Source organism: Lepidothrix coronata, unplaced genomic scaffold, assembly GCF_001604755.1.
Source record: "Lepidothrix coronata isolate B3197 unplaced genomic scaffold, Lepidothrix_coronata-1.0 Scaffold345, whole genome shotgun sequence".
Lineage (NCBI taxonomy): Eukaryota > Metazoa > Chordata > Aves > Passeriformes > Pipridae > Lepidothrix > Lepidothrix coronata.
In genome coordinates, this window is record NW_016690525.1 from 130,374 (window position 1) to 157,351 (window position 26,978).

Below are 26,978 nucleotides of genomic sequence, written 5' to 3' on the forward strand. Positions count from 1 at the left end.
GGATGCTGTTCTACACTCACCTGGCCATGATCCCATCAGAGATCATGTAACCCAACAACACAGGCTCTGCCTTTCCTCCCACCAGGCCTGTTCACAGGCCTCATCCATGCCTGATGCAGAAGAAGTACCTGAACTCTCTTGGAGAGTTCTGCCCACTTGTATCACCCAGTGCTTCTGTTCTCAGTGACTGTACCTGTGCCCACAAAGCCCTAATTCTCTGTCACACACACTCTTGCCTGAAGCTCCCCCAGAAGCACTGTCCAGGCAGTGAAGTCCTGCAGTGGTCCCCATCCCGTGACACTCACCGATCCCATCCGGAATGCATTCCAGCAGGTTCTGTGACAGCAGCAAGTCCGTCAGTGCCACCAGCCCACTGACCTCGTTGGGCAGCTGCTCCAGCTTGTTCTCCGACACATCCAGACAGACCAGTCGGCGGAGGTTGCCCAGCTCCTGGATCAGAGAGGAGACACCACAGCTCCAGGGAGCAGCTGGGGCAGAGGCAGAGGGGTGAGCGAGGGCCTCAAATGGCACTCACCGGAGGCAGGGCCGAGAGCTGGTTCCGGTCCAGCCAAAGCTCGCGCAGGTTTGGGAGCGCGCCCAGAGTGTCCGGCTGGAAGAGACAGGACAGTGATGGCATCAGTCCCTTCCACGGCGAGAAGCTGTTTGAGGACACCACAAATACACCACACTCTGCAAAGCCAGGCACTGTTCTGGTTCTCACACCCCCAAGACCATCCACCGGATGGTTTATTACAAGATAGAAGCACAGATGTCTGGGAATGTCTGGGGCAGCCCACTGGCTGCAGGAGGTCCCACAGGAAACATGGAAGGCAACAGAAGGACTGTCTGGCAGTGGGCAAGGCAAGAACTAAATCTGGAGCACAAGTCTGATGGGGAACGGCTGAGGGAGCTGGGGGCAGCTCAGCCTGGAGAAAAGGAGGCTCAGGGGGGACCTTCTTGCTCTCCACAACTCCCTGAGAGGAGGGTGAAGCCCGGTTGGGGTGGGGCTCTGCTCCTAGGGGACAAGGGACAGCACAAGAGGAAACAGCCTCAAGTCGTGCCAGGAGAGGTTCAGGTTGGATATTGGGGAAATTCCTACTGGAAAGGGCTGTCCAGCCCTGGCACAGGCTGCCCAGGGCAGAGGTGGAGTCTCCATCCCTGTGGGGGTTTAGCAGCCATGTGGATGTGGCACTTGGGGACATGGGGCAGTGGTGGCCTTGGCAGTGCTGAGGGAGCAGTTGGGCTCCGTGGTCTCAGAGTTCTTTTCCAACCTAAATGATTCCATGATTCTAGGGAGTTGGAAGCTCTGGCCTTACAGATGAAATGGGTCTGCCTCCTCTCACACATGGAAACAAACACTCAGGTACCACTGGCCAACTCAACACAACCCAGCAGCACCAGCAGCCATGGCAGACATATGTTCATACCCCAAAATCAGCATTTGGGTTTGGAGTTCCTGCTCCACTGCAGTGTGGCTCACATGTCAGACACCTGTTCTCACAGGTGAGCTCAGCCTCTGCACAGCAAAGCTGCACAAACCCCTTTGCCTCCCAGTTTTGATGGTTTTCTGCCAAAACTCATTCCAGAACACAAAGAGCAGGATCCAGTAACAGCTTAATCCACAGCTGCAAAGTTACAGAATGTCACTGGGTGTCCCTGAATACCCAGACAAGATGAATTCTGAGACTGTGCCCTGGCTCTCCACACACTGAGCCCTCCATGGAGACAACCCCCACACTGGGTTGCCCCTACTGCCAGGGACAACATGGAATGGCCCAGCACTCCACAGGGCAGAAATCAAATCAGAAAGGAGAAAGGCAGGAAGCTGGATGAGAAGAAAAACAGCTGGGGGCAGTGCAGGACAGAGGAGAAGGGAAGCACCAGAGAGGCTCCTCGGAAAGATCCTTGGCAGCCAGACAGGAAGAATTACCACCCCAGAACTTGGAAAGGGCAGAGCGAGCTGTGTATGAGGCCAGCAGGGCACAAGACACAAGGGCTGACACATGAAGAGAAAATTAATCTGGGAAGAACAACTGGGCCATGCTGGGCAAATCAGAATCTTCCCAAACAACCTGTAGGTCTATTTCTTTGCATCTCAGGTGAAAGCCCACCTGCTTGCACAGAGGGTCTGCCCCTACCAACCACCCACATTCCCTCCCCACCAGCCCTCACCTACCAGTACTTCCAGGTCATTGCCACCGAGATCCAACTGCTCTAACTTGACAAGGAAGGAGAGTGAACTGCAAGGCACAGGGGGCAGAGAGGGGAGAGAGATAAAACAGGAAACAAAGAGCGGAAGGTTAACATCTGGGACACGCATCACACAAATCACATGATCTCTAATAACTCCTAAAGCAGGTGGGGCAATCCTGACCTTTCTCACAGTCCCTCTGAGCCGAGCAGTTTAGGGAGCTGGTACCTTCCCTGAGCCAGACCCTCGGCCCCAAGGAGTTGAGTTTAGAGGCACCAGCAGTCCCAGTACAGCCAGTTCCACTGATAACAGTTTGCCTTCTCCCCCTCCCACCACAAAATACGCTTTGAGCAAAACCATAACAGATGACCAGCCACATCTTCACGTCACTACTTGTTTCTGCAGCAAGGACAGGGACCTGGGCATGGACTGACAGGTAACAGGAGGGACTCGGCAGATGACATGTTTGGGGGGCAAGGGGAACACAGCTGCAGGGACAGGGAGGAATGACAAACTCAACAACCTCAGCTTCCCCAAACGGGATGTCCATGCTGCTGAAGAGGAAGGGAAGACAACAGTGGCATGACGTCTCAGGTGAGGTCACGATGTACAGACAGAAGCTCACTATGAAGACACTGAACAGGACCTACAGCCTTGTCCCCACTAGTGGCCCATGGACACATCCCGAGCACCCCACACATCACACCTGGGGAAGGACAAGACCTGCAGTCCCACAAACCCAGGAGTGGGTTTACCTGATATGGCCCAGGTGCTCACGTGTCCTCACTCCTGAGTTTGACCCATCAGCTCCAACCCCACCTCCCCAAAGGGGTGCTGCTGCCCTTCACTGTGTTCTAGGGCAGAGCTGCCAGCCCAGCCCTGCCCACTCCCCCAGCAAGGAACAGTTTTATTCTCTTCCTAAGGAACTGTCCCAAAACAGAAATCCTCATATTTCTCTGGAAACAGCTCCACCTGTCAACACCACCCAAACCAAGGCTGTTGGGGCTGCAATAAAAGGGAGCTGCCTTGCCTGGGCCAGGCTGTAAAAACGTTTGGGCTATGCTGGAAAAGCAAGTTCCTACTGCATGCAGTGTGGACTTTGAGATATGACATTAACTCCAGCAAAGGTTTATCAACAGAATCATCCAAAGGATCCTGTTGCACAGCACTCCCTCACCATGACTGCACATCGATTCTGACTGCTCTAAAGGTGATGCAGCCTTGACTGTCCCTGTGCACCATCACAGCTTGAATTCCCAAAACAGGGACAAGTGAGCTGTGGAATCCATGCTGATGTATAAGGACTGGCAAAAGGCCTCGGTATAGATCACCCTCCACTACTCCATGAGAACACACCACCGAGAGCTGCCCTTCCCAAGTCATTGGCTGCGTCCCATCTGTGTGGGAGACACGAGGGGTGATTATCAGCTGTACAAGCTGAATTGTTTCAGAACTCAGTCGATAGCAGAAGACTGACCAATGAAATGGAATTTTGGCAAGTAAAGGTCACTGCAAGCTGGATATTTCAAGGTGCTGAACAAAAACAACAAATCCCAAAACCACACTGATGGATTATGTCATCCCAAATTCTCAGTGTTGAAGCCCATCTACCCACTGGGCTCAGGAACCTTGAAAACAAAGCACCAGCCACTTGGGTAAGTCATTCTTCTCTTTGGCAAGGTCACCTGGATTCATTTAGAGTCGTTCTTGGACATGATGGGCAGCCAGAGTAAGTACCAGAGCCTAGGGCCTGGGCAGGGAACCTGACAGTACCACTGACATGGCTTTGGCTGCCCACTGTGATCTCATATCTGACTGACACATCTGCTCAGAATTGCCTTGGCCTGTAAGATCCATTTCCTACTTTTGGAAGTCATCCCAAAATAAAATTTGGGGAATTGAAGAAAGACGAAAAGAAGCTGGAATTGCACTGCAGAATGAGCAGCAAGCCCGGACTAATCTTCCAGTGAAAAACTCCAACACCTCATAGCACACTACAAGTATCTTGGTGCATGGCACCCTGATCTACCACAGGGCAACATGGGAGCACTGGGCACGAGAGTTCTCCATGGAGACCCAAGGGCTTTGGTCACAGACTGGATTCTCAGACTTCAAACACTTGCTGGTTCTGAGATGGTGAAAAGCCATTGGGACCATCTTCAGTGCAGTTTGAAAGCCCAGCTTTGGGCATAGCTACCGCACCTCTTCACCGACACGGTGGAACCCAGCAGTGGTACCTGCCTGTATGAACACCCAGGCACAGGCCCAGAGAGCAGCGGGGCTCAACACCAGGACCCAAACTCCTCCTCCTTGCTCACTCTCAGCCTGGAGTAAGTGTTCAAGGCCAGGCCAGATGGGACTTGGAGCAACCTGATCTAGTGGAAGGTGTCCCTGCCTATGGCAGCGCTTGGAACATGATGAGCTTTAAAGTCCCTCCCAATCTAAACCACCCTGGGATTCTATGATAAGGAGCTCTGGCTCTTGTTTTCTCCCTGTGGTGATATTCCACACGGGACCATCTCAGCTGGTCCCTTCCTATCACCTTTCTGTGACAGCATCACTGCTGACAAGTTCTGTGCAGAAAAGATCCAGTGACTCTGGCACCAGAGCAAGGTGATCGTGTGATTCTGATCTGTGCTTCTATCTGGTGTAACCACCAGACCTGAGGCCTGGGAGCTGACCAGGGCAGGTCCTTTTAGCTCCTTTTAGAAGGGTCTTGTCCTCTGAGTTGAAGCTGCCGCAGGAATTCTACAAGCAGATACAACTGGTGCCACATAAAGCCTGTGTTTGCAGGTCCCAAGGGAAATAACCTTGGGAAGAGCATGAGCCTGAGCCAAAGCAGCATCTCCGAGGGAGGCATGGCCATCACACCAGCCAGACTAAAGCCCCAAATGCCTCAACATAGGATCACCAGCTGCCTCCCTTGCCCTCTCCCTCAAATAAACCAGAGGAGCAAAGGGGAAAAATAGCAGCAGCTGAACTGAATTCCCACCAGGAAGAGCAAGAGAGCCCTGAGGACAGGTGATAACAACTGCATGTGTCACACCTTCACGGAGGAGTTTGTGTGGCCCAAAACACGTTGCTGTTCAAAAAAGGGTCAGGTAGAATCCCTACCAACAGGAAAAGCTGGGGAATCATCAGTGGGATGGATAAGCAGGCAGGAAACAAGCTGACAGAGCTGATGGAGGGTAGAAAACTGAACAAACGACTGTCATGGCTCAAAGCAGAGATTATTGTACAGACTGGTTAGTTCTCCACGTCCATCCACCTGAGAGCATCGCCTGCACTAACCAGGTCCCCTACCAGGAACTCATCCCTGTCCCTAACTCCGAAACATTTAACAACACTTACCTCTTCTCTCTTGCTGGCTTATGTTTTGTCTGCTGCAGGGAAGGCAGTTATCCCATCCAGAACAACCAGGAGGGATACCCAACAGAACAGATGTCAGAAGCAAAATGCACCTTCAGCTGTATCCTGCTGCTCTTCAAACCATAAACCTCACTGTGCATAGAGCTCCTCCTATGCCCATATCCTTATAGTTTTCTCTCTTTTTCCAAGATAATCCATTGTCTGCTCCACCTCTCCAGGAAAAATGGTTCTCACTACTTCCAGAAGCTTTTTTGGGGAACCCTGTCTATTACAAATCAATCCTGACACAGAGATTGCATAGAGGCTCTGACCATCCTTCCCTGTTCTTTAGCCCTGCACCATCCTCTCCCTCCTCACCCCAATTTACTGAAATTCAGCCAGACGCAGCCGGATGCCCAGCCTGTGCCCTCCCGAGCCAAGTGCCAGAGCCTGCACTAGTCCCTGAGGAATCAGTCCCTAAGGAAGCAGCAAGAATGATGAGGCAGGAGCCTCCTACAGCCCCCAGACACACACTCACGTGGGGAGAGTCTTTAGCAGGTTCTCACGTAGCTCCAAAGTCACCAGGTTTGCCAAACTGCAAGAGAAAAGGGAGCGAGAAAGCCAGGTTCACTGAACAGGGCTTCAGGGATACAAGGAGCTGCTCATCTCCCTTCCCCTGGGATGACCCCTTGTGTCCTGCACAAGGCATGAGTGCGCACACGTGGATGGAGATGGGGGAACAAAAACAACGGGGGTGGAAATGGCTTTGATGGAGGCGAGCACTTGGTGCAGTCATGGCGAACAACACTGAGCCCACACTCAGGACAAGGAACACGCCATCACAACAGGACTGCCTGCCCAAAAAGATAAAATCCCTCAAGTGTAGAAAGCAAAATCCCATGGGAAGGGCACTGTACCCCATGGGCAAAGTCCCACGGAACCATTTTCCAGCAGCATAAATAATTCCGAAGTCATCATTTGCTTGGAAAGGGGCAAATGGGCACTAGGAACATAGGGAAAGGCAGGATTTGAGAAGCCTGAATCACTCCTTACTGCGCCATGGACCACAGGAGGAGAAGCTGCTGGGGCCAGGACAGGAACCTTTGTAGAAAGGTTTTTAACAAACCAAGGCTCAGGGGTGCCCACACAGCACTGCCAGCACTGGTGCAAAGCTGCCTCTGGCTCATCCCTCCAGGTCCTGCCAGTCCCCACCCCACAAGTGTGTTGTCCCCACCCCAGCCCTCTCCCCGCTGCCAGGACAGGGCCATACTCACTTCCCAATGTCAGTGGGGAGGCTCTGCAGGGACACATCATTCAAGGCCAAGTGGCCCAGGCTCCGGAGCTGGGTGAAGCCCTCAGGAAGCCTGTGAGAGCACGAACAAAATTCCATTAATCCTGTGTACAAAGCACTGAATGCCCCAAAACACCTAAATTCCCCCTAAGCCAGTCTTCTCCCAAGTAGTATCAAGACATGGAAAGGAAACAGGCAGGAACCAACGCTGAGTCTGGCTACTGATGCAGGACAAGACCACAAAAGCCCCTTGCACAAGACACTACCTGTCCAGGTGTGCAAACTCAGCTCTGCAGTACTCGAGCATGAATCCCACACTAAATCATGCCATGGGATCATTTGGACTTGGAAGCAGAGAGGGCTCCCAAGCACTACAAGTGCCCAGCAAAGGATATTTCACCGCAGCATTCCCTGGGACCAAGCACCATCACAACAGCTCCAAGGTGTGACAGAACAGGGAAAAATCCTGAAGGAAGAAATTTCTTTGCTGTTTGCAGGCAGCCCCTGGAGCCCCCATCTCCCCACACTCATCTCAACCTGGGCCAGGAAAAGGCTCTGACAAATAACACCAAGTGAAGAAGTGCTGGATTGTCCCAGGACCACAGGAGGGAAGCAAAGTTAAATCTGCCTAAAGGGAGACCTGGGCAGCACCTGCCTTGAGCACAAAGTGCAGGGAGCACCTGGGGCCTGAGTGGCCCCTGCAGGGACCCCAGCAGACAGTGCAGCAAAACACCAGTGCCCAAAAACACGGCTCATCAAGGCAGGGGAGCCACACTGAATTCCCAAACATTATGGATTAAGAACTGTAGAGACAGAGGACTGAGAGACAAGGCAGAGATTCCCACTCGGGCACAGCTCGGGGCACTGAGATATCAGGGAAACAACCTAACATGGGGTTCAAAAGACAGTTGTCATCAGTTCTGAATAAGAGAGGAAGGGAAAAGGGACTGAGAAGTGGCAAAAGGGGGCTGAGAGGAAGCAAAGGACAGCATGCAGGCCTTTCCTTCTCCGCAGTGCAGAGGGGGCACAAGGGGGGCTCCGAGAGGGCAGAGCACCACACAGGCCTTTCCTCCTCTGCAGCGTCAGCCCATGTCCATTCTGGTTTGTGACCACAGTGAAGGGATGGGGAGGGAGCAACAAACTCATTCCAGGAGCAAAGTCCTCATCACTGACACCAGTACAACTAAGGGCTCATCAATCCAAGGCACAGGCCCTGCAGAGGAAAGAGCACACAGCAGCTCCTCCCTGAGCCGAGTGTTTCGCCTGCCAGGAGAGCAGACACCTGCAGGTTTGGCACAGGCAGGGCGATCCCAGGCCTTGGCTTCACAGGAAGACAATAACAAGATGAAGACCAGAGAAAGCCAGGGAGAATAAGCAACTTCAACTCTTCTTCTCAGCTGGACTAATTGGTCACATATGCCTTCTTACCTGGAGAGAGGATTCCCACTGAAGTCTGCGATTTCCAGGGATTTGCAGAATTTGATGCTTTCAGGAATTTCTGGAATGTCTGGAAAAAATAGGTGAAAGAACAAAAGAGGCTTGAGAAAAGCCTAGCATGTGGAAAATGGGACAGCAGGTACAGATGGCAGCCTGAGCCACAGTAAGACAACCTCATTGTCACAGCTGAGGATCCCCGAGGGACTGCTCCACAGGGTGTGGAAAGGGCACTGCCTCTCCCAACCAGAGGGCACCGGGAGCACTGCAGGGCTTGGGCACCACTCCCGCCCAGCTCCAGCCTTACCGTTGCGGGAGATGTCCAGCTCCACCAGCTGCATGAAGTTGGCCACCTCGGGGGGAAGCCTCTGGATCTCATTGTCGCTCAGGCCCAGCTTGCGCAGGTTCAGGAGCCTGAAGAAAGGCTGTGACAGAGAGGACACAACTGGGTCAGCAGCAGTTCTGGGGGAAACCCATCTCCCCACCTCAGGACAAGCCTGAGGGCCATCCCCGAGACACTTGGCTGCTCCCATAACCCCTGTCCTGGCCAGGCCCTCCCAGGGCAGTCACTGCATGAATGAGAGCCCCCAGGAAAGGCTACAAGGGATGATGGTGAAAGAATAGAGGCATAAATGAGTTTAGCTCAATCATTCATTTAGTATTTGTTATCCCACTCTTCTCCTCCCTCCCGTGTAGGATACAAACTGGACATTCCTTGTTTCCCACAATAAGAGTTTGCCTCAGGCTCTCAAAGCCAGCACCACGGGGAAGTCACTCTAAAGCAGCTCGCGACAGACACTCGAGTTTGAGTCTGGTCCAGGCAAGCCAGCCAGGGAGAAACACAGGGGGATTTCCAGTCCAAAGCGCTGCCCCTGCTATCACACACATCTGCTGCTCAGGATGTTTTATCAGGACATCAGTGGCAGGCCCCCTCACAATCAGGGAGGGTGTTTGTGCCCCTTGTGCCGGATGGAAAAGGCCAAGGTGAGCTGTCCAGCCCAAGTAACACAAAACTAGAGAAGGAAAGAAAATTCCTTTCTACAAACACAACAGCCATAGGAATGGTGACTGGAAGGGGCCTCACAACACCTAACCTCTTCACCCCCACCCTGGCTCCCATAACTCCATCTGCTGCAGACGGCAAATTCCACGATCCATCAATCACACTCCTCCAAGACACCACCAGGCCCGGTGAGTTTTCTAAACACAATGGACTGTAATTATCAACTGAGCAAATCCTGCAGCTGCTTCTAACCACTGCCGGAGGTCGGATCCTGGACAGGATGGGAACCAGGGCTGGGTGTTTGCTGCATTTCCTGGATTGTTTTGGAGTGCTGGGAATAATAAACAAACAACCTGGGGCCACTTGCAGAAAATGAGATCGTTTAAGAAGTGACCTGGAACAAACTCGGGTCTGTGCAGTGATACACAGAAGCCACTTCTAATCCACATCACCCTGTGTCTGTCCTCGGCAGAGGCAGGGAGGGGGTCACAGCAGCACAGGGAACCCTAAGATCACTCACAGGTCAAGAAACACAGATAGAGTCAGGGCTGCTCATGCAGCACAGGCTGAGAGGGATCAAACCAGAACGAGCTCTGAATCTCCCTCCTCAAGTGTGATACATTTCCAGGTATCCACCTGCACAAAAGCTGCTGGGACAGACCTCCCCAGGAACAGCCGGGAGGTACGATGAGGTGTGGGGTGGTGGGACCCCCACAACATTGCAGAGAACAAGAGCACAGAGCAGACAAGGGAGGGGTGAGGATGAAGAGGTGGAGCAAACATAACCCCCCAAGGTGCAGAGCACGATGGAGCTGCTCACCCCTTCAGCAGGGACAACCACGGGGCCTGGTGGTGTACCTGGAGAAGTTTCTGCTGCAGATCGAAACCTCTGCAGTTTCCAGATCCCCGTCGGGACACGCTGCTGGGCACGAGTGTGTCTGAGGGCACCAAACCAGTGCCCTGCAGCTGTCCCGCTTCCACAGCACTCCTGACACACAAAGCGCTCTGGGACGAACAGCACCGACAGGAAACTCACACTCCTGGTGTCCCAAAGTAGCACAACAATTGTATAATGAGTAAATAAATGAAAAATAAGCCCTCTCACCACTGACCATCGTGGGCTCTGTTTAACTTAGTTTAACTTAGTTTATCTAATGCAAACCAGCTTGGTGAGAAGGAAGTGGGTGAAAGTCTAAATGACAACAAAGGTTCAGGGGGAGCAGGAGTTTAGAGACTTGATTTGCTATTGTTTCCTAGAGCCTTCTCCTAATTTTAGAATGCAAGGAAATTCCAGGCAAGACATCACGCTGACCTGCCAGAGTCTGCACGTTGGAAAATAACCACTGGGACAGAACATGCACAGCCCGGGCTGCAGTGCCTCTGCCTATGGGCTCAGGCAGCCTCAGAACAGATGTGCACACTTTCAAATAACATTTAGAATAAACTGGAATAAACCCGTGCCGTACGTGGCACAGCAATATATCTGGGAAGCGTTTACACACAGCATTTTCTCTCACCTAGCTCTTTCTTTTTTTTTTAATAATAATTAGAAAAAAAACCCAAAACTCTCCCAAACCCCCCAGTGCTGCCAGACTGTCACCAGAGCTGGGCACAGCCCTCCATGCAGGAACTGAGGCCACATCCCACTTGCCAGAGTCAGTTACACTGGACTTGAATAAAATATTTACATGTGACAAAAAATAAAACAAGCCGGTTGCCACCAGTGGTGGGCACAAAAAATAAATGTGAGAATTACAGTGTTCTCATGCTCGAATTCAGATTTTATATTTGCCAAAGATGGCAAGAGGATGTGACCAAGAGCTGCAAATGCTGTCTCTGACACGAATTTCCATGTCATTTCCAGCTCAGTATTCTGTGAACTGGGGACTTCAGCTTGTCAGCCCAATGGCCCAATTCCCAAAGCAAGGGCTGCGCAGGAGATTCACTTGTGACACTGGAAAATTAGAACAAATTAATTTAAAAATTGTCACTAGAACTGAGAGTAAAGCCTTGAATCTGTGTCTCTGGAGACTGGCAATTATCCCTTTTGTTAATCAAAGTTCAGCCCATTTCCCAGAGGTGGCAAAGCACAAGTTCTGGATTTAGCACCACACTGAATGTCTCCAGTAAGGTGAAACTCCCATAACTTCAATGTTTTCTGATATATAAAATGAAACATCATCAAATCTGCCTGACTCAGACCCTTCAGAGTCCAAACTGGACTGAGAGAAGATCAAAAATAGAAGTTCGAAGAAAATAAGGCAAGCCCAATCTTTCCCTGTTTCCTGGCAGCCCAGAAGCCCAAAGCCCACGTGGATCAGGATTCCAACACACAGGAATCCTGGAGCAGCACAGAAGGATTGCAGCACACTGGAACCCTGCAGCGTAGAGTGGGATGGAAGTTATCACTAATTCAAAAGAGCTGAAGGTTAGAGCATACCAATATAACAGTAGTTGGGTAACTGGTGGGAAAAGTCTTTTAAATCAAGGATGTATTACAAGGATATTCACTCCTGGAGCATGGGGGTGTTCACAGGGGGGATAAGATGGAAAACAGCTACAAAACTGTCCTGCAAGTAAGATTTAGGGGCATAAACCCTTACAATACCCAGAGCAGAGCAACCACAGTGTAACCAACTGGAAATACAGTAATTAGTCATTAATTAGTGACAGGTATAAAGAGTCTGTAAAGCACCGTAAGCCAAAAGATAAGAAATGCTCCACAAAATTACAACATAGCAAAAAAAAAAAAAAGGCAGAAAATCCAGGCTCTGCAGCAGGTTTTCAACATCCTCCCTCAGCAGCCCTTTGAGTGTTGAACGCAGGCAAACACAGAAGTCATTCAAGGATGAAATTCAGTTACTTCAATCTTTAAAAAAAAAAAAAGGCAATACAGATCCATGCGTTTCTCAGTCAAAAGGTACAGTGATGTAATATCCTTCCAATCCTTTATATATCACAGACCTTTATCACAGATCCACGAAATAATTTGGGTTGGAAGGAACCTTGGGAGATCTCCAGTCCAACCTCCTGCCCAAGGCAGGGCCAGGATGAGGCCAGAGCAGGTTGCTCAAGCCTTTTTCTGGTCAAACCTCCAACCATGGAGGATCCAAAACTCCTCTGGGCCTCTGAAGTCCACCAAATAATTATCCTCAAAGAGGTAAAAGGATCCTTGTATGCAGAGGGAGCCATGCAACTCTGGTGCTTCACAGGCCCCTGCAGAACCAAATAAAACCCCTTAAATATCCCTTGCTGCTGCCAGACAGATACTGAGTGTGGCCAGTATCACCCCAAGGGAAGGAACCAGCAGAACGTGGGGAGCCCCTGATGTGCCAAACCCTGCCCAGTGACATCCCCCAGTCACCACTGCATGCCCACGAGTCACACAGCTCCCCCCTACAAACCCATCTTTGTCCTTACTGTGCTGCTTTTTTCCCTTAACTTGAGAACTCAGACATCCATTAAGGGGTTTTCAGTGCTGGACCCTGTTTTGACTGGAAGTTACGTGATGGCACTTCTGGGATGCCAAACCACAGAAGGATTTCGGAAGGAAGGGACCTTCAAAACCACCCAGTCCCACCCCCTGCCATGGGCAGGGACATCTTCCACTAGCCCAGGTTGCTTCAAGCCCCGTCCAACCTGGCCTTGGACACCTCCATGGATGGGGCAGCCACAGCTTCTCTAAGCAACCTGTGCCAGGGCCTCACCACCCTCACAGTGAAAAATTTCTTCCCAATACCCCATCTAATCCTGCTCTCTGTCTGTGTGAAGCCATTCCCCCCATCCAGTCACTCCAGGCCTTTGTCCCAAGTCCCTCCCCAGCTCTCCTGGAGCCCCTGTAGGTAACGAAAAACTGCAGTAAGGTCTCCCCAGAGTCTTCTCTTCTCCAGGCTAAACCATCCCAATTCTCTCAGCCTTTCCTCACTGGAGACGTGCTCCAGCCCTCTAATCATCTCCATGGCCTCCTCTGGACTCGCTCCAACTGGCTGATCTGTGCAGGAGTGAGAAAGGATAAAAATCCTGTACAATTATTAATGAACCTCTTGATTCAGAGCACTGCCTTCGGAGTCAGTTTGGCCAGAGCAGGATCATGCTATGACAGCCAAAACTGTGCCCAAAACATCCCCTTCAGAGTGAGATCCTGCAGCAGCTGAGCAGAGCCACCCTGGTTGTACCTCACTCACCCTCAGCAGTGAGGTCAGTCCTGCCTGAGGAACATTCCCACACAGCACACTGCGGTTGGACTTGAGGTTACCCAGAGAAACAGCAACAGGCTCAGCCAGTTTATGGAAACAAGACACACTGGTAGCAGCAAACACAAGCTCCGTTGGCAGATTCACCTTTGGCTCCTGCTGAGGAGCTGGAGCACCTTGGCATTGGGGCAGTCTGGAGCCTCACACGTTGATGGCCAGGTGCTTATCCCAGACATGATTTCCCCGATAACACAAGGATGCCTGACACCCACTGCAGAGCTTCTCACCCAGCGAGAGGCACAAGCACAAAGGTCCTTGACCCCAGGGAGCTCAGGAATCAGGCAGTGTTGTGCCTGTACTTCAGTCAGGTCAGGGCACAGCTCCAGCTCTGGCCCATGGGAAAGCAGAGGGATGCCAGGAGGGAGGAGACACCCACCCAACTCAGAAATGAGCTTCTGGCCTCTTGTCCCCACTGTGTCATGACGAGTCCCCAGCAGCACAGGTGGCACTGGAGGTGGCATTGGCCAGCGTTAGGAGAGGGAGATGCTCCACTCCTGAGCAGGGACAGCAGGTCCCTCGCACCCCTTTCTCATTCACTGCGTGGGGAACCGACTGCCCTGCTCCAAACCTGGCTGCACCAGCCACCTCCTGCCCTGCCAGAGAGAACAGCACCAGCCACCCCAGTCCTCACCCAGCCCAGAGCAGCACCAGGCAGGCATCCCACAGGTTGCAGACACCAGCACGGAGCTACCAGGCACATCCAGAAAGCAGGGGAAGTTTCGGAGAGCTGAGGGCTCCAAAACTGCAAAGGGGCAGGTAGCAGGACACAGGTGAGGGTTAAGGCTGCTCAGACAGCAGCTTGCTCCAAAAGGCAATCTGCACCATGGAGCTGGGTCCAGCAGAACCACAGAAGGGCTGAGGTTGGAAGGGATCTCTCAAGACTCTCCAGTCCAACCTCTGCTCAAAGCAGGGTCAGCTACAGCAGGTTACCCAGGGCGGTACAGACACACACAGCAACGTCACATGATGGACACGCACAGCAAAGTCCCACACGTCTCACCACCAGAGTCACATGTGACACGTACACAGACAGCAGTCTCTCAAGGGGCCCTCTTAGCCCAGCCTCTGTCTGTAAGGAACCATCTGGAGGAGGTTCCATCCCCCTCTCTGTCATGACAAAGCTTCCAAATTGTGTTTCTCCAGCTTGCTGACATGATGTGTTCTCCAAACTCAATCCTGCTTCTTTAACTGTCCGTGTTTGTGTCTATGAAGCTCCCAGCATTAGTGCTGAGGCTGCAGCAGAGCCTCAGGACATGAATGAAGGGTTACTGGAGCTCTTAAGTAAGCTGAGAGAACCACAGTGTCCACACAGTGATTCTGGGAACTCAGACACCACCCCCACAGCTCCCTCCTGCTGCAGTTTGATGCTTGGTAGAGCCTTGGTCCTCCCCCCATTCACTTATTCAGTCAGATCAAGAGGTGGAAAATGAAAAAAGGAGAAAGGACAATGGATAAAAGGATCAGGACAAACACTCTGAGCCACCAGTCAGCTATGCCGTTTCCCAGAAACAACAAAATCCCGGGCAGGGCTGGAAAGCCAACTATTTCCCAGCCAGGATTAGGGACAGAGCCAGCCCAGCTTGGGGCTGACAGCGCTGGGTCACCACAGCCACCCCCACAGTGGCACGGTGGGCTGGTGGAGCCAGCCTTGCTGCTCAGACAGGAGGAGGGAATGGGCTGCAGCCCCAGACCAATCCGGGCAGTCTGAAGGTGCACGGCAGGTCAAGAGGACGGATCCACCAGACCCACCGAGCTTCCCGTGCGGAATGCTGGTGCCTGCGACGCCGGCACCCGGCCTGCAGCAACCACGGCCACGAGGCCAGAGCCCTGTGCCCATCCACTGCGCCCACGATGGCAACGCGAGCCCACGTGTCCTACAGCTCCCGTCCTGCCGGCAGGAAGATGCATCTTCACTCCCGAGGAAGGAGAGAAAGGATTTGGCTGTCGAGCCTGGGACCTGGAAAACACGGACCATGTCTGCATGCAGACTGATCACCCCTCCCAGGTCAGCGTCACAACTCTATGTTTTCCTGAGGCTATAAAAAAAGGGGCTTCTGGCCTACCTGAGGCTGACCTCCAGCTCCCCCCTTCACCTGGCGCCTAATTCCAGGGGAACGGGACTAGGACGGGGGAGTCTTTGTTCCCCAACATCACCTTGTCTCTTCTCCGATGGCTGGCCCCCATGTTCCCACCTGTACCTGGAGGAGAGTCATCTCCACGTGTCAAGAGGGAGGGAGGAAGGCAGATGGATGCCCAAGCTCCTCTACCAGCTTCCTCAGAGAAGGAGCCGTGCTGTCCTCAGCACGGACAGCTCGTGGGTGCTGCCTTGGCCCCAGCACCCCTCCTTCATTCAGCTCGTGGGTGCTGCCTTGGCCCCAGCACCCCTCCTTCAGACAGCTCGTGGGTGCTGCCTTGGCCCCAGCACCCCTCCTTCAGACAGCAGGGGGGCCACTGCCCAGTGCCACCAGGCCATGGGGACATTCCTCCCCTCAGCCCAGCTGGCTTTAGGCAGGTTTCAGTGCATCACCTCAGAATGACAGGGCATCCCTTGAGGTGAGACACCACAGCACTGCTGGAGGGGAGCAGGACATGGGAAGAGGAGTCAGGCACCAGCTTAACCACAGAGCCACAACGATCTCATACACAGGCCAACGGCTCTGAAACAGTGGTGACAATTGATACAGCTGGAGAACAGGAACCGGCTCTACACTGCAAACAAAATCTTCAATCTGGAGTGGCACAGACCCTTCCTGCTTCTGCAGACAAAACCATCACAGCGTTCCCAGCTCTGCTGCCCTAACAGGAGAGCTCAGGCACCTCCTCTTCCTCGGAAACCTGTGACAACCCAGGCTTGCCCCAAAACACCAGCCCTCAGCCAGTGGTACTGGAAGCAGATGATTTTGCTGCACGGATTGAGCACCCCAGCAGTACCTGCTGTGTGACAGTTCCTCCAACACAGGCTAAAAGGATACAAGGCAGAGACTTTGCCAACCCTTCCAACCCTGGAAGTGCCTGTGCTAAGGACAGGTCCTCCTCACCTCTCATTTCTCTTCAGAGAATTTCAAGTCCAACTGTCCAGCCCTGCCAGCACAGTCCCTGCCTCCAGTGGGACAGCACAGGTTTAATTAAAGGCAGAATCAGACTGTGAAGCAGGAAAACAATTACAATTCTCCTAGTGATTCATGAGCAAGAGGGCCTGGTTCCCAAGCCACCATGGGCTGGACTCCCAGCTGAGCTTTGTGTTTGTCTCCAGCCTGGACAAATGCATGGGACCCTGCGCCACGGGCAGGAGGTGTCAATCCATCTGTCCATCCATCAGCAAGGGCAATGCAGCACACCTTGAATGCTGACAGCGAAACCAGATCATGTATTTGAGCCTTGTGTTTCACTTCCATTTTCCTAGTTAAACACGGGCTTGACATCCTAAGACCTGCCCCTGGAGGAAGCAGAAACTGCGGCGTGTTCCACAGCCAGGCACTGGGATGTGGGAGCACACACACCCACCTTGCCTGCCTAGAGACTACAGGCAGGGGAAGTGTGACCCGACCTCAGGTCCCCCCCTTTCACACCTGTGCTGAGAGAAGACCTATGACACCTGTGCCAGTGGGGAAAGCCAGCCTGGAAGCTGGAAGGAACAACTGCAAAGCAAAACACTTGGGAGTTGATCAGCTCCAAGGTTAAACTCGACACTTCCAAGCCACCGTGCTCAAAGCCAGCATGGCACAGGTGAGGCCACAGAACCAGAAAGACCTGTATCCCATGGCTGGGCAGCACGGGCAGGATGCCAGCCCTGGAGGCTGCACAGCTCCCTCAGCAGAGCAGGACTAGGTCCACTTCCAGCAGAGCCCACTGCCTCCAGGTAGCACGAGGCTGGATCACTGGGAGCAGAGGCCAAAGAAGTGATCACACTGCTGAGAGGAGGGAACGTCAGTTTGAAGCTGCAGTGGAATGGCTGCTCCCCAGCCCCAGGGGCAGCCCTGGTGCCACAGCAATGGCACCACAACCACTGTCTAGGTAGAGCGTCGTGCTAGTTACCCATGGACTCGGTCTGACTACCTCAGCAGGTGTGGGACAAGACCACAGGCAGTGGATGCAGACCACCTGCCCCCCCAACACCAGATTTTCCCAGCTGGCTCCAACTCCAGCAGTGTTTCCTTCTCCACTCCTCAGCATCTGCCAGATCCTGAACTGGCTTCAGCCTCTTCTGGGCACATTACCAACACCTGAAAGGTGACAACTCCGCTGAGTTCCAAAGAGACACCGCTGCCACATCAAGCACCAGCACAACCACGCTCGGGTCTGCAGCCAAGACCCACAGCAAAGGGCACGGGAGGGGAGGATACTCCTCGCCTGCCCACAGCCAGGAGGAGAGGCACGAGAGGCCCAGCAGGGCAGGGCAGGGCAGGGCGCTGAGGGCATCGAACATGAGTGGCCCCACATGCCCCTGTGCACGTCCGAGCCGGGAGGAGAGTGCCAGGCAGGCTGCTCCCTGCCCTGCTCCCTGCCCTGCTCCCAGCCCTCCCCGCGCAGACCCGCGGATTTCCGACTATTTAACCCCGTATCAGGCCCTGAGGAATGCATTGCAAATACATAAAAGTACTTAAGCATGGGGAATACATTCCAGCGAAGACAAAGCAAGCTGTCTCCGAGCCAAAGGCTCAGCAGCTGCTGCTTCCCAGGCGCTGAAGCAGGACTGAGGAATGCCGTTCCCTCCGGATGGGCCAGGGCAGCAGCTGCCCCTGGCACACAGCACAGGGCCAGGATGGCAGGGAAGAACCTCTGGTCAAGATGGAACGACAAACCAATCTAGGGCCACAGAAAGGCAATCCTGAGACAGAATTAGATCAGGGCACCACAATTAACACCCTGCAGCTGAGAGGGACTGGGGGTTACTGGAGAGCTATCGATGCTCTCAGACCGATCTCCAACACGAGGCAGCAGCGGTGGTGTACGGCTGCGAGCAGAGAGGGGCCCTGACCACAGCCCAAGTACACACAGCCTCCACCTCGGTCCAGCGCAGTGGGACGGGAGGAGTCTGAAGGACAAATGCCACCAGAACTCCCTGCAACAGGCATGGGGCATCCAGAGGCATTTTCCATTGAAATACTGGGATGTACAAAATAATTGTGGCACTTAGTGCTGTGTTTTAGTTGACAAGGTGGTGTTCGGTCAAAGGTTGGACTTGATGGTCTTGGAGGTCTTTTCCAACCTCAGTGATTCTGTGATTCTACTGCAAAAGCATTAATCTGGAGAGACCTGCAGAGGTCATTTCACGGAAAGCATCCTGGCTACAGGTGAAGCAGCCAAACCTAACGTACCCCAAGTACTATCCAAGGACCTCTCCCCCTTTCTGACCTGCTCTACCATTTACCTCTTCCCCCCTAGGCCCCTCCCTGGCATACCAGCACCTCAGGAATCCCCTTCTCCCATACAGCCAAGGGAAACCATCTTCTTCTAAACCATCTTCTCAGGAAAGTAGGGTCCACTTGCAATTACAAAAAGTAATTGACTGGTCTGTAACGCTACAGCTATTAGCAAGGGGGAAAATGCCAAGAGTTGTATTATGTAATAACCTGTTCCAATTGTTTTCAATCAGACTGTGTTTTCCTGATGCAGAAATCACACCTTAGTTTACCCAACAATGTATCTCCAGCACTGAGAGGCACCATAAAACAAACAACCAAAAAAATGCAGTAAACCAGCTCTAATCCCGAAACTGGGAACTTGAGACAAGACAGTGAGACCAAGCCCAGCAACTAGTCTCGCCCCAGAGCAGGGGACCTGATGGCAGACTGTACCCTCGGGGTGCAGAGAAGCACATCTCGGGGACTGAAGAAGTCTTGAAGAAGAGTTAAGTGCCGCTGCGTGGAAGGACACAGACACAAACATCTCCTCTGAGCAGGAAGAGGACAAGGAAGAAGGTGCCAGAGCAACTCTCAGGGAGACAGCTAAGACACACAGCAGTAAATGCCCTGAACCATGAATGGAACAAGGAGTCAGAGCCCACAAAGACCCCATGATGCCACATTCCCAGCTCAGCACACAGCATCCCTTCCACCCACCATGCTCCCACTGCTGCCTCAGCCCAGCTCCTGCCAGGGAGGCAGCGAAACAGGGTTATAAAATCCAGGAATACTCAGGGGAACACACAGAGCAGGTCAAAGAAGACCTGAAGAGGTTAATCCAGCCCTGCCTCTATCTCCAACCATCAATGAACTAAATCATTCCTGGCAGACACTCGGCAGCAGCCAAAGGGAACCAGAGAGATGCGAGAGGTGCAGGCAAGGCCTCTGCGATGCCGCGCTCAGGCTTCACAGGCTGCATCGGAAACGCCAGCCAGGGACGGGGAACCGGCACAGGGAACTGTCGCCGAGGAACAGGAGGAACCCCAAAAGAGCAAACCCGGTCCAAGCTGGCAGCGATGTGCCCACAGACAGGGCAGGTGCTAACCACCTGACAGAGATGTACCAAGAGGTTTAAAACAACCCAGGGAAGACCGAGCAGGTGCTTCCACCACTGACTTCCTACCAAACCAGGGCCAAGGAAGGCCCAGAGAGAGGCAGTACCGATGCAATGATTTAGCCTGCTGTATTCCCAAAAACCTACACCCCCAGTGAGGGACCTGCTCTCCACCCCACTGCTGCAGACATGGCTCTGTGCAAGACAAGTAGGGTAGAAGTCAGCACAGGGCAAGGCATTTCCACCTCCGGAATTCAGACACTCTTGTGAAGAACACAGGCAACTTACCAAAGGGAATTTATTGTTTTCCATTAAGTCATGTGGTACCACCCTGGCAGCAAATCCCTGCGAAGGGCAGCAGATGCTCCCACGCAGATTTAATGTATCACTTCAAATATCCCAAGGAAAACCACTCTAAGATAAAATCTGGGCTCAAAATAGGCAAGATTCCACATGGGACAAGTGAAAAAGAAGCGAGAGCAGGCAGAACAGTATCCAGCACTGAAGGACGGAGAGAAACACAGGTTCACTTCTCCGGCTGGGAAGGGAGAGGTGAGGAAAGTGCAGTGGTGTCACTCGGCAGTGCCACGGGAAGGGCAAGCATCCCACTGGATCCAGAGCAAAGCAGCAGCACAAAGGGGACTAGGGAAATCCTGCAGAGGAGAATGGTGCCACAGAAAGAGCAAGAGATCCCGTGTTTCTGGAACAGGTGGGATAAGGACACATAAAAGCCTGTTGGAGAGATGCGGGCTGGCAGCAGGCACTGGGTAAGAAACCCCTCAGAAGGGGAGCTGGATAGAGTCAGGCATTTTCAAGGGAGTTGTCTGACCTTTCCAAAAGCCATCCCTCCATCCTTTTGCCTCAAAAATTACCTCCACAGGGAGGCCTTTCCCAAAGGCCCTTCTTGAGCCCTCAAACATAAACTTGCTGTCCAAGGCTGTACATCCTCTTTTGTTCCTGTTTTTCTGACAGATCTCCACTTGCTTCTCCCACAGACTCATCTCAGTGTCCTTTAAACCTTCTCCCACGGAACAGACACGTGCAGCCCCATCCTGTGAAGCAACCATACTGCCCTTTCCCCACCTTGCCTCATGGTAAGCACAAACCCTTCCTCCCAGGCTCTCTTTCCCACAAAAGGCTTGTTTCCATGAAGGCTCCTCACCTGGAAAATGTCCACCCGACCCAACCAAAGACCTCTCCCATCATCCTCCCTCAGGGTGTATGTGTGCCCAAACCCAGTGTTCCCACCTTCCCTCTCTCATTTTCATCCCATATCCACCTTGCACCACACAGATTCCTACTCCTGCCTCGGGTATCTGTCCCTACCCACAGCAATATCCTCGAACAACGCCCTTCCCGCAGCAATCCGCACGCCTGGGACCAAACGCACCTCGGCACTCTCAGTGAAGTGCCATGAGCACAAACCACCAGGACACACACGGGGTCCAACCTCAGCTGGATCAAACCTGCTTCCTCATTCCACCAACTGCAGACCTCCTCCTCCTCCTCACCTGCCTCTGGACCAGCCATGGCACAGCCAGAGGGAACCTGGGGGGGTGGAAAAGGGAAAGACCATGGGGTGGGATTCTGCTCCCTCTGCCAACGTGTCTCCAGGGCTCAGCGCTTCCGGGCAGCATTCCCCCAGCTCTTCTCAGGAGCAGCAGCACTCAGGGCTGCTCTGCTTGTCTCCCCTCCTGTCCCCAGCTGCAGGCACCTAACACTCACCTGGCTTGTGAGGGCGTTTAGGTTTCACTGGGGTTGGGCTGACACCCAGCACAACCGGAGAAAGTCCACGGCAGCTTCAGACGGCGCTCGAGAGGGAAGAGTATGAGCACAGAGAGTCCAAAGCCAAACTCCCTCCAAGCCTCTCCCGGGACACGCAGTACAGGCACTACGGTATCTCTGCAGATCCTCATTTTTGGTCATCTTCTACATGAACTGCTCTACTTCTCTCCTGAGCTCACGTTAACTTAGATGACCACTATGTCATATGGCAAGTGGTTCCACAGCTCGGTTAAATAATTTTTCATGCAAAATGCAATTTAATTTGCTCTGAACTGAGCCCTTTTTGATTTCACTCGATGCCCTCCAGGCCTGCTGCAAGAAGCAGCAGTGGTCAGCTGCTCCCTGGCCATTCTCTCTGGGCCATTGGTGGCACTCCAGACCTCTGCCATCAGATGAGGAATGTCTCTACCTTTTACTACCTTTTCCAGACAGACTAAGATGTCCTGAAAATGTTCATTTTCCTTGTACAAAAGCTGCTGCATATCGGGTCTGGTCACACCGTTTGCTGCTCCTCATTCTCTGTCCCTCTCCTGATTTACTAAATCTCCTGAGACTTGAGGACCAGGATCTGACCAGTCTGTTCTCTTTGTTCTTCTAATAACTCTCTGCCAGAGAGTCTAAAAGAGGAAGTCAAACAACAGAGAGGAGCCTGTAAGCCCAGGACAGGTCACAGCAAGAGCTCCAATGCTCAAGTTGAACAGTCACAGCTGAGTGAAACAAACACTTGGGGTGACTCAGGAAAGTGCTCAGGGCACACACACGGCACCTCGATCACAGGCAGCATTGTATGCACCTGATCACAGGCTAAATAAAATGTCAGTATAAAATTTGCATTTATAATCCAAAAGATGTTCTTCCAAGCTCACAAACCCCAGCTTGTCCCAGTCCCAAGGGGCTCGGTGCAGCACTAGGCTGGGCTGTGACTGTTCAGCGGGACACACAGAGCCAAGAGCGCAGGGACTGGCAGGTTGTCTGCAGGCGTGTCGCAATCACCCTCCTCTGCAGATGGGACTTACACCTATTCCCACGTCCCAACCTGCCCAGAACACACATTTTCCAGGGAAATCTCCCTGTCTAAAATATAACAAGATACCGAGCTACCTCCCAAAGGAGCTGAGAACATCACACCGGTGTCTCCATACCTGAACAACATCACAACCGAATCCCACAGGCAGCTCAGCTCACAGGGATTCAGGGGAAAGACAGAGAGAACCCAAAAATATCAGAGCAAGAACCTGCCATTTCATACGAGAGAATCTGTTTGGGTGGGGATGTGCACACTGTATATTTTAACAAAACTGAACCAAATTATTTTGGCCTGAATTAAAATCAAGTTCTTGTTTTCTAAGGGATTTTTTTCCCAGATTTGATGGCATATTCCATAACATGTCAGTAATGCAATGAAAAACTCAAAAGCTAATGACCTATTTCTCAATTTTTCAATAAACTGGCAACTCAGCCCATATTCCCTGAGGAGCATCTCTCCAAACACACAGCAGTCAAACCACTTGTCTCTCTGGCACCAGTAGTACTTAACTAACTTTTTAAAAATGGTACAGTTTCCACAGGAGATACATGGCAAAACCTGCTTTGGAATATCCCAAAGCCCAGTACTGTTTTAAGGCCTTTTGCTTCCTGAGAAGCAAGTTCGAATTCCCGCCCACAGCATCCCATGCTTCAAATTACCCAACAGAACAGGGATGTCATGGCTTGGGCTCCTGCTGGATGGCACACTGGCAGCCAAACACGAGAGCTCAGCCCATGCCCAGCCCCTGCCCTGTGAAAGCAAAGCCTTGGGAGTCAGAGACACCGGACTGGGCCAGCAGACAAGCAGATCTCTGGTCCTCTGCTTCTGCAGAGACCACGGAGGTGCAGGGCAGCACATGGAGGGCTTATCCCGGTGTGCCCTGTGTGGACAGAGCTCTGCAGCTGAACAGAACAGCAGCAGAAGCTGCAAGTACAGGCTGGAGTCCCAGATCATGGAATGGTTTCAGATGGGAAGGGACCTTTAAAACTCATCCATGGCCAGGGACACCTTCCACTAGACCAGGTTGCTCCGAGCCCTGTCCAACCTGGCCTGGAAGGCTTCCAGGGATGGGGCAGCCACAGCTTCTCTGGGAAACCTGTGCAAGGGCCTCCCCACCCTCACAGGGAATGATTCCTTCCCAATATTGCAGTGGGAAGCCATTCTCCCTTGTCCTGTCACTCCAGGACCTTGTCCAAACCCTCTCCAACCCTCCTGGAGCCCCTTTAAGCAGTAGAAGTGGTTCTAAGGTCTCCCCAGAGCCTTCTCCAAGCTGCACACCCCCAGCTCTCCCAGCCTGTCTCCAGAGTAGAGAGGCTTCAGCCCTTGGAGCACCTCAGTGGCCCAATGATCATAACTATAAAGCAGTTCTAGCACTTTTAATGATCTTACTTGACACTTTTTGAAATTCATGGATTAAACCAGACCTAAAATTCACGCTGTGCTTTGGTTGGCAGTGACTGTGACACACAGGGACGACGATTCCCCCTGGGGTAAGGAGACCCCTTTGTCCCACTCACCGGACAGCCAAGGACCCTGTCGAAGCCAGGGGCTCCCCATCACAGCTCGAGGGTTTCTCCTCAGCCAGGGGCTCCCCATCACAGTCGGAGGCTCTCTCCCTCATTCTCTCCCCCGGTCACAGCCGGGGGGTTCCCGGCCCGGGGTGGCCGCACCGCACCCACGGCCGCCGGTGCTCGCGGGGCGCACGATCCCACCCGCGACCCCCGGCCCGGCCCCCAGAGCAAGGGGAAGACGCCGGGCTCGGTGGAGGCCGCCCCGGGAGCGGGGCCGCGCAGGCCGGGGCAGCGCCCGAGCGGCCGCGGCGGGCCGGGGCGGTCCCGGCGGGCCGAGCCGCGCTCCGAGGGCCGCGGGATGGCGGTGCCGGTCCGCGGGCTCACCTTGGGCAGCTCGCGGAGCTGGTTGGCGTCCAGCAGCAGCTCCTCGAGCGAGCGGCTGTAGCGATAGATCTCCTCGGGCACGGCCTGCAGCGAGCAGTGCCGCCGGTCCAGCGCCTCCACGTGCCGGTTGCAGCGCCAGAGCGGCGGCATGCAGCGCAGCATCGCGCCGGGCCGGGCCGGGCCGCCGGGCCGAGCCGCCCGGGACCGCCCGGGACGGGCCTGCGGGAGCGCCCGGATGTGCGGGGGCCGGGCCGGGCTGCGCCGAGCGGCGGCCGCGCTCCCGCGGCGGCTGCGCCCCCGCTCCGCTCCTCCCGCGCCGCCGCCCGGGCCTGGAGCCGCTCCCGGAGCCGCTCCCGGTGCCGCTCCCGGAGCCGCTCCCGGCCTGCGCCCGGGGCCGCACCGCCCCCCGCGGGTGTCCCTGGGAAACGGAGTCCCTGGGAAACGGAGTCCCTGGGAAATGGAGTCCCTGGGAAATGGAGTCCCTGGGAAATGGAGTCCACTCCCCTCCCGCCCCGCCCCTCCCGGGCCCGCCCCGAGGGCCGCCAACGACATCCCGGGCATCGAGCGGAGCCGCGGGCCCCCGTGGGGCTGTCAGCACCCACCCCCCAAACATCCCTGTGGAAAAATATCCCGAGGGAAGAATGAGCCCAAATGTGCTCGCACAGCGAGGGCTTGGGATTTCCTCAGTAACTCACAGACAGACATGGAGACGCACACACAGAGACACACAGACAGAGACACGGAGACACACACACAGAGACAGACAGACGCACACACAGACAGAGACATGGACACAGAGACAGAGACACACACAGACAGAGACACATGCACACACACAGACATGAACAGACACGCACAGACACGCACAGACACATACACATGGAGACACAGAGAGACACAGAGACACACACAGAGACCCACACACATGGACACACACACACACAGACACACGTAACTGGAAAATCTGTTTTCCAGATTTAGGAAAACACTTTGCAACAGTCCCCTGCCACAGTGTGAAGTTCTGTGGTGCAGCAATATTTCTCTTGTAAAAAAGCCTGGTGGGACCAGAGATGGTGCACGAAGGCAACCAGGAGTAGGAAACAGGTCCTTATGAACAGAGCTTAGCCCATGCCCACACATAGAATAGAAGTCAAAGGGACGTGGCAGAGCTGGAGAAACAAGTGCTGTAATAGGAGGGACAAAGAGCAGGTACCTCCATCCCTTTTTTCTGCACAGGGCACAACAGACAATCAAAGCCCACATGTGTCCCTTCTGGGACACAACGCCCAGGCACTGCTTTGTGACAAAAGCCAAAGTGCAAAGTGATTGGCTACCCCTGACCTGTCTCGGGACCTCCCTGTTCCAGCCCCTACTGCTTTCACAGTTTCCTGGTTGCTTTGTCACTCTTTCTCTTTCTTACCCAGTTTCTCCTGCTTTTTGAAGTTTATCCCTGCTCCAGCCCAGCACTGTCAGCCAACCCTTATATCCAATTCCTCTCCAGACATAATTGTCTGTCCCAGCTACTTTTGCCCTGCATACAGATCTTCACCCTCACACCAGATCCTACTGTGGTTGTTTATCTCATTTCTCTCTCATTTATCTTTCAGAGAACAGATACTCCTTCCTCACTGTCTGACAGTGGCACCTTCACACCCACACTTGTGTGACACTGAGCAGAGCCCAGTGGCCCAGGAACAGCCTGGGACACCTGGGACACCAACCCAGGGTAGGACATGGGCTCTGTGTGCTCTGCATCCCTCATTCTGTGGAATCAGAAATATTCGTGCAATGAACAGAAAGTGACTGATAACTGAGTAACACCAGAGCACAAGGCGCTGGTGAGGGACTGGTGAGGGACTGGTGAGGCACTGGTGAGGGACTGGTGAGGCGCTGGCAAGACACTGCTGAGGCACTGGTGAGGCGCTGGTGAGGTGCTGGTGAGGCGCTGGTGAGGTGCTGGTGAGGTGCTGGTGAGGTGCTGGTGAGGCGCTGGTGAGGCGATGGTGAGGTGCTGGTGAGGCGCTGGTGAGGTGCTGGTGAGGTGCTGGTGAGGTGCTGGTGAGGTACTGGTGAGGTGCTGGTGAGGTGCTGGTGAGGCAATGGTGAGGCAATGGTGAGGTGCTGGTGAGGTGCTGGTGAGGCGCTGGTGAGGCGATGGTGAGGTGCTGGTGAGGCGCTGGTGAGGCGCTGGTGAGGTGCTGGTGAGGTGTTGGTGAGGCGCTGGTGAGGCGATGGTGAGGTGCTGGTGAGGCGGTGGTGAGGTACTGGTGAGGAACAGGCCTTTGTACAGGC

At 53.7% G+C, this 26,978-nt stretch overlaps 2 protein-coding genes across 3 annotated transcripts in view; one reads left to right on the forward strand and one right to left on the reverse strand.

The window, feature by feature from the left end:
* The window catches only part of SCRIB (scribbled planar cell polarity protein), a 96,661-nt gene extending 71,813 nt beyond the window's left edge, over window positions 1-24,848 (reverse strand). Inside the window, exons 1-8 of the mRNA XM_017838544.1 lie at window positions 24,687-24,848; window positions 8,572-8,689; window positions 8,259-8,337; window positions 6,814-6,903; window positions 6,078-6,134; window positions 2,177-2,240; window positions 536-610; window positions 306-450 (exon numbers count right to left, since the gene is read on the reverse strand). Of these exons, the coding sequence (XP_017694033.1) occupies window positions 306-450; window positions 536-610; window positions 2,177-2,240; window positions 6,078-6,134; window positions 6,814-6,903; window positions 8,259-8,337; window positions 8,572-8,689; window positions 24,687-24,848 (790 nt within the window). The remainder of the gene's footprint in view (window positions 1-305; window positions 451-535; window positions 611-2,176; window positions 2,241-6,077; window positions 6,135-6,813; window positions 6,904-8,258; window positions 8,338-8,571; window positions 8,690-24,686) is intronic.
* An 809-nt stretch (window positions 24,849-25,657) lies between these two features.
* Window positions 25,658-26,978, forward strand: part of LOC108509211 (erythroblast NAD(P)(+)--arginine ADP-ribosyltransferase-like) — a 3,291-nt gene continuing 1,970 nt past the window's right edge. The window contains exon 1 of one of the 2 annotated variants that reach the window (XM_017838543.1): window positions 25,658-26,601. The gene's annotated coding sequence lies outside the window, so the exon portion shown is untranslated. Of the gene's footprint in view, window positions 26,602-26,887; window position 26,978 lie in introns of those variants that run through there. The other variant, XM_017838541.1, reaches the window with a different exon arrangement.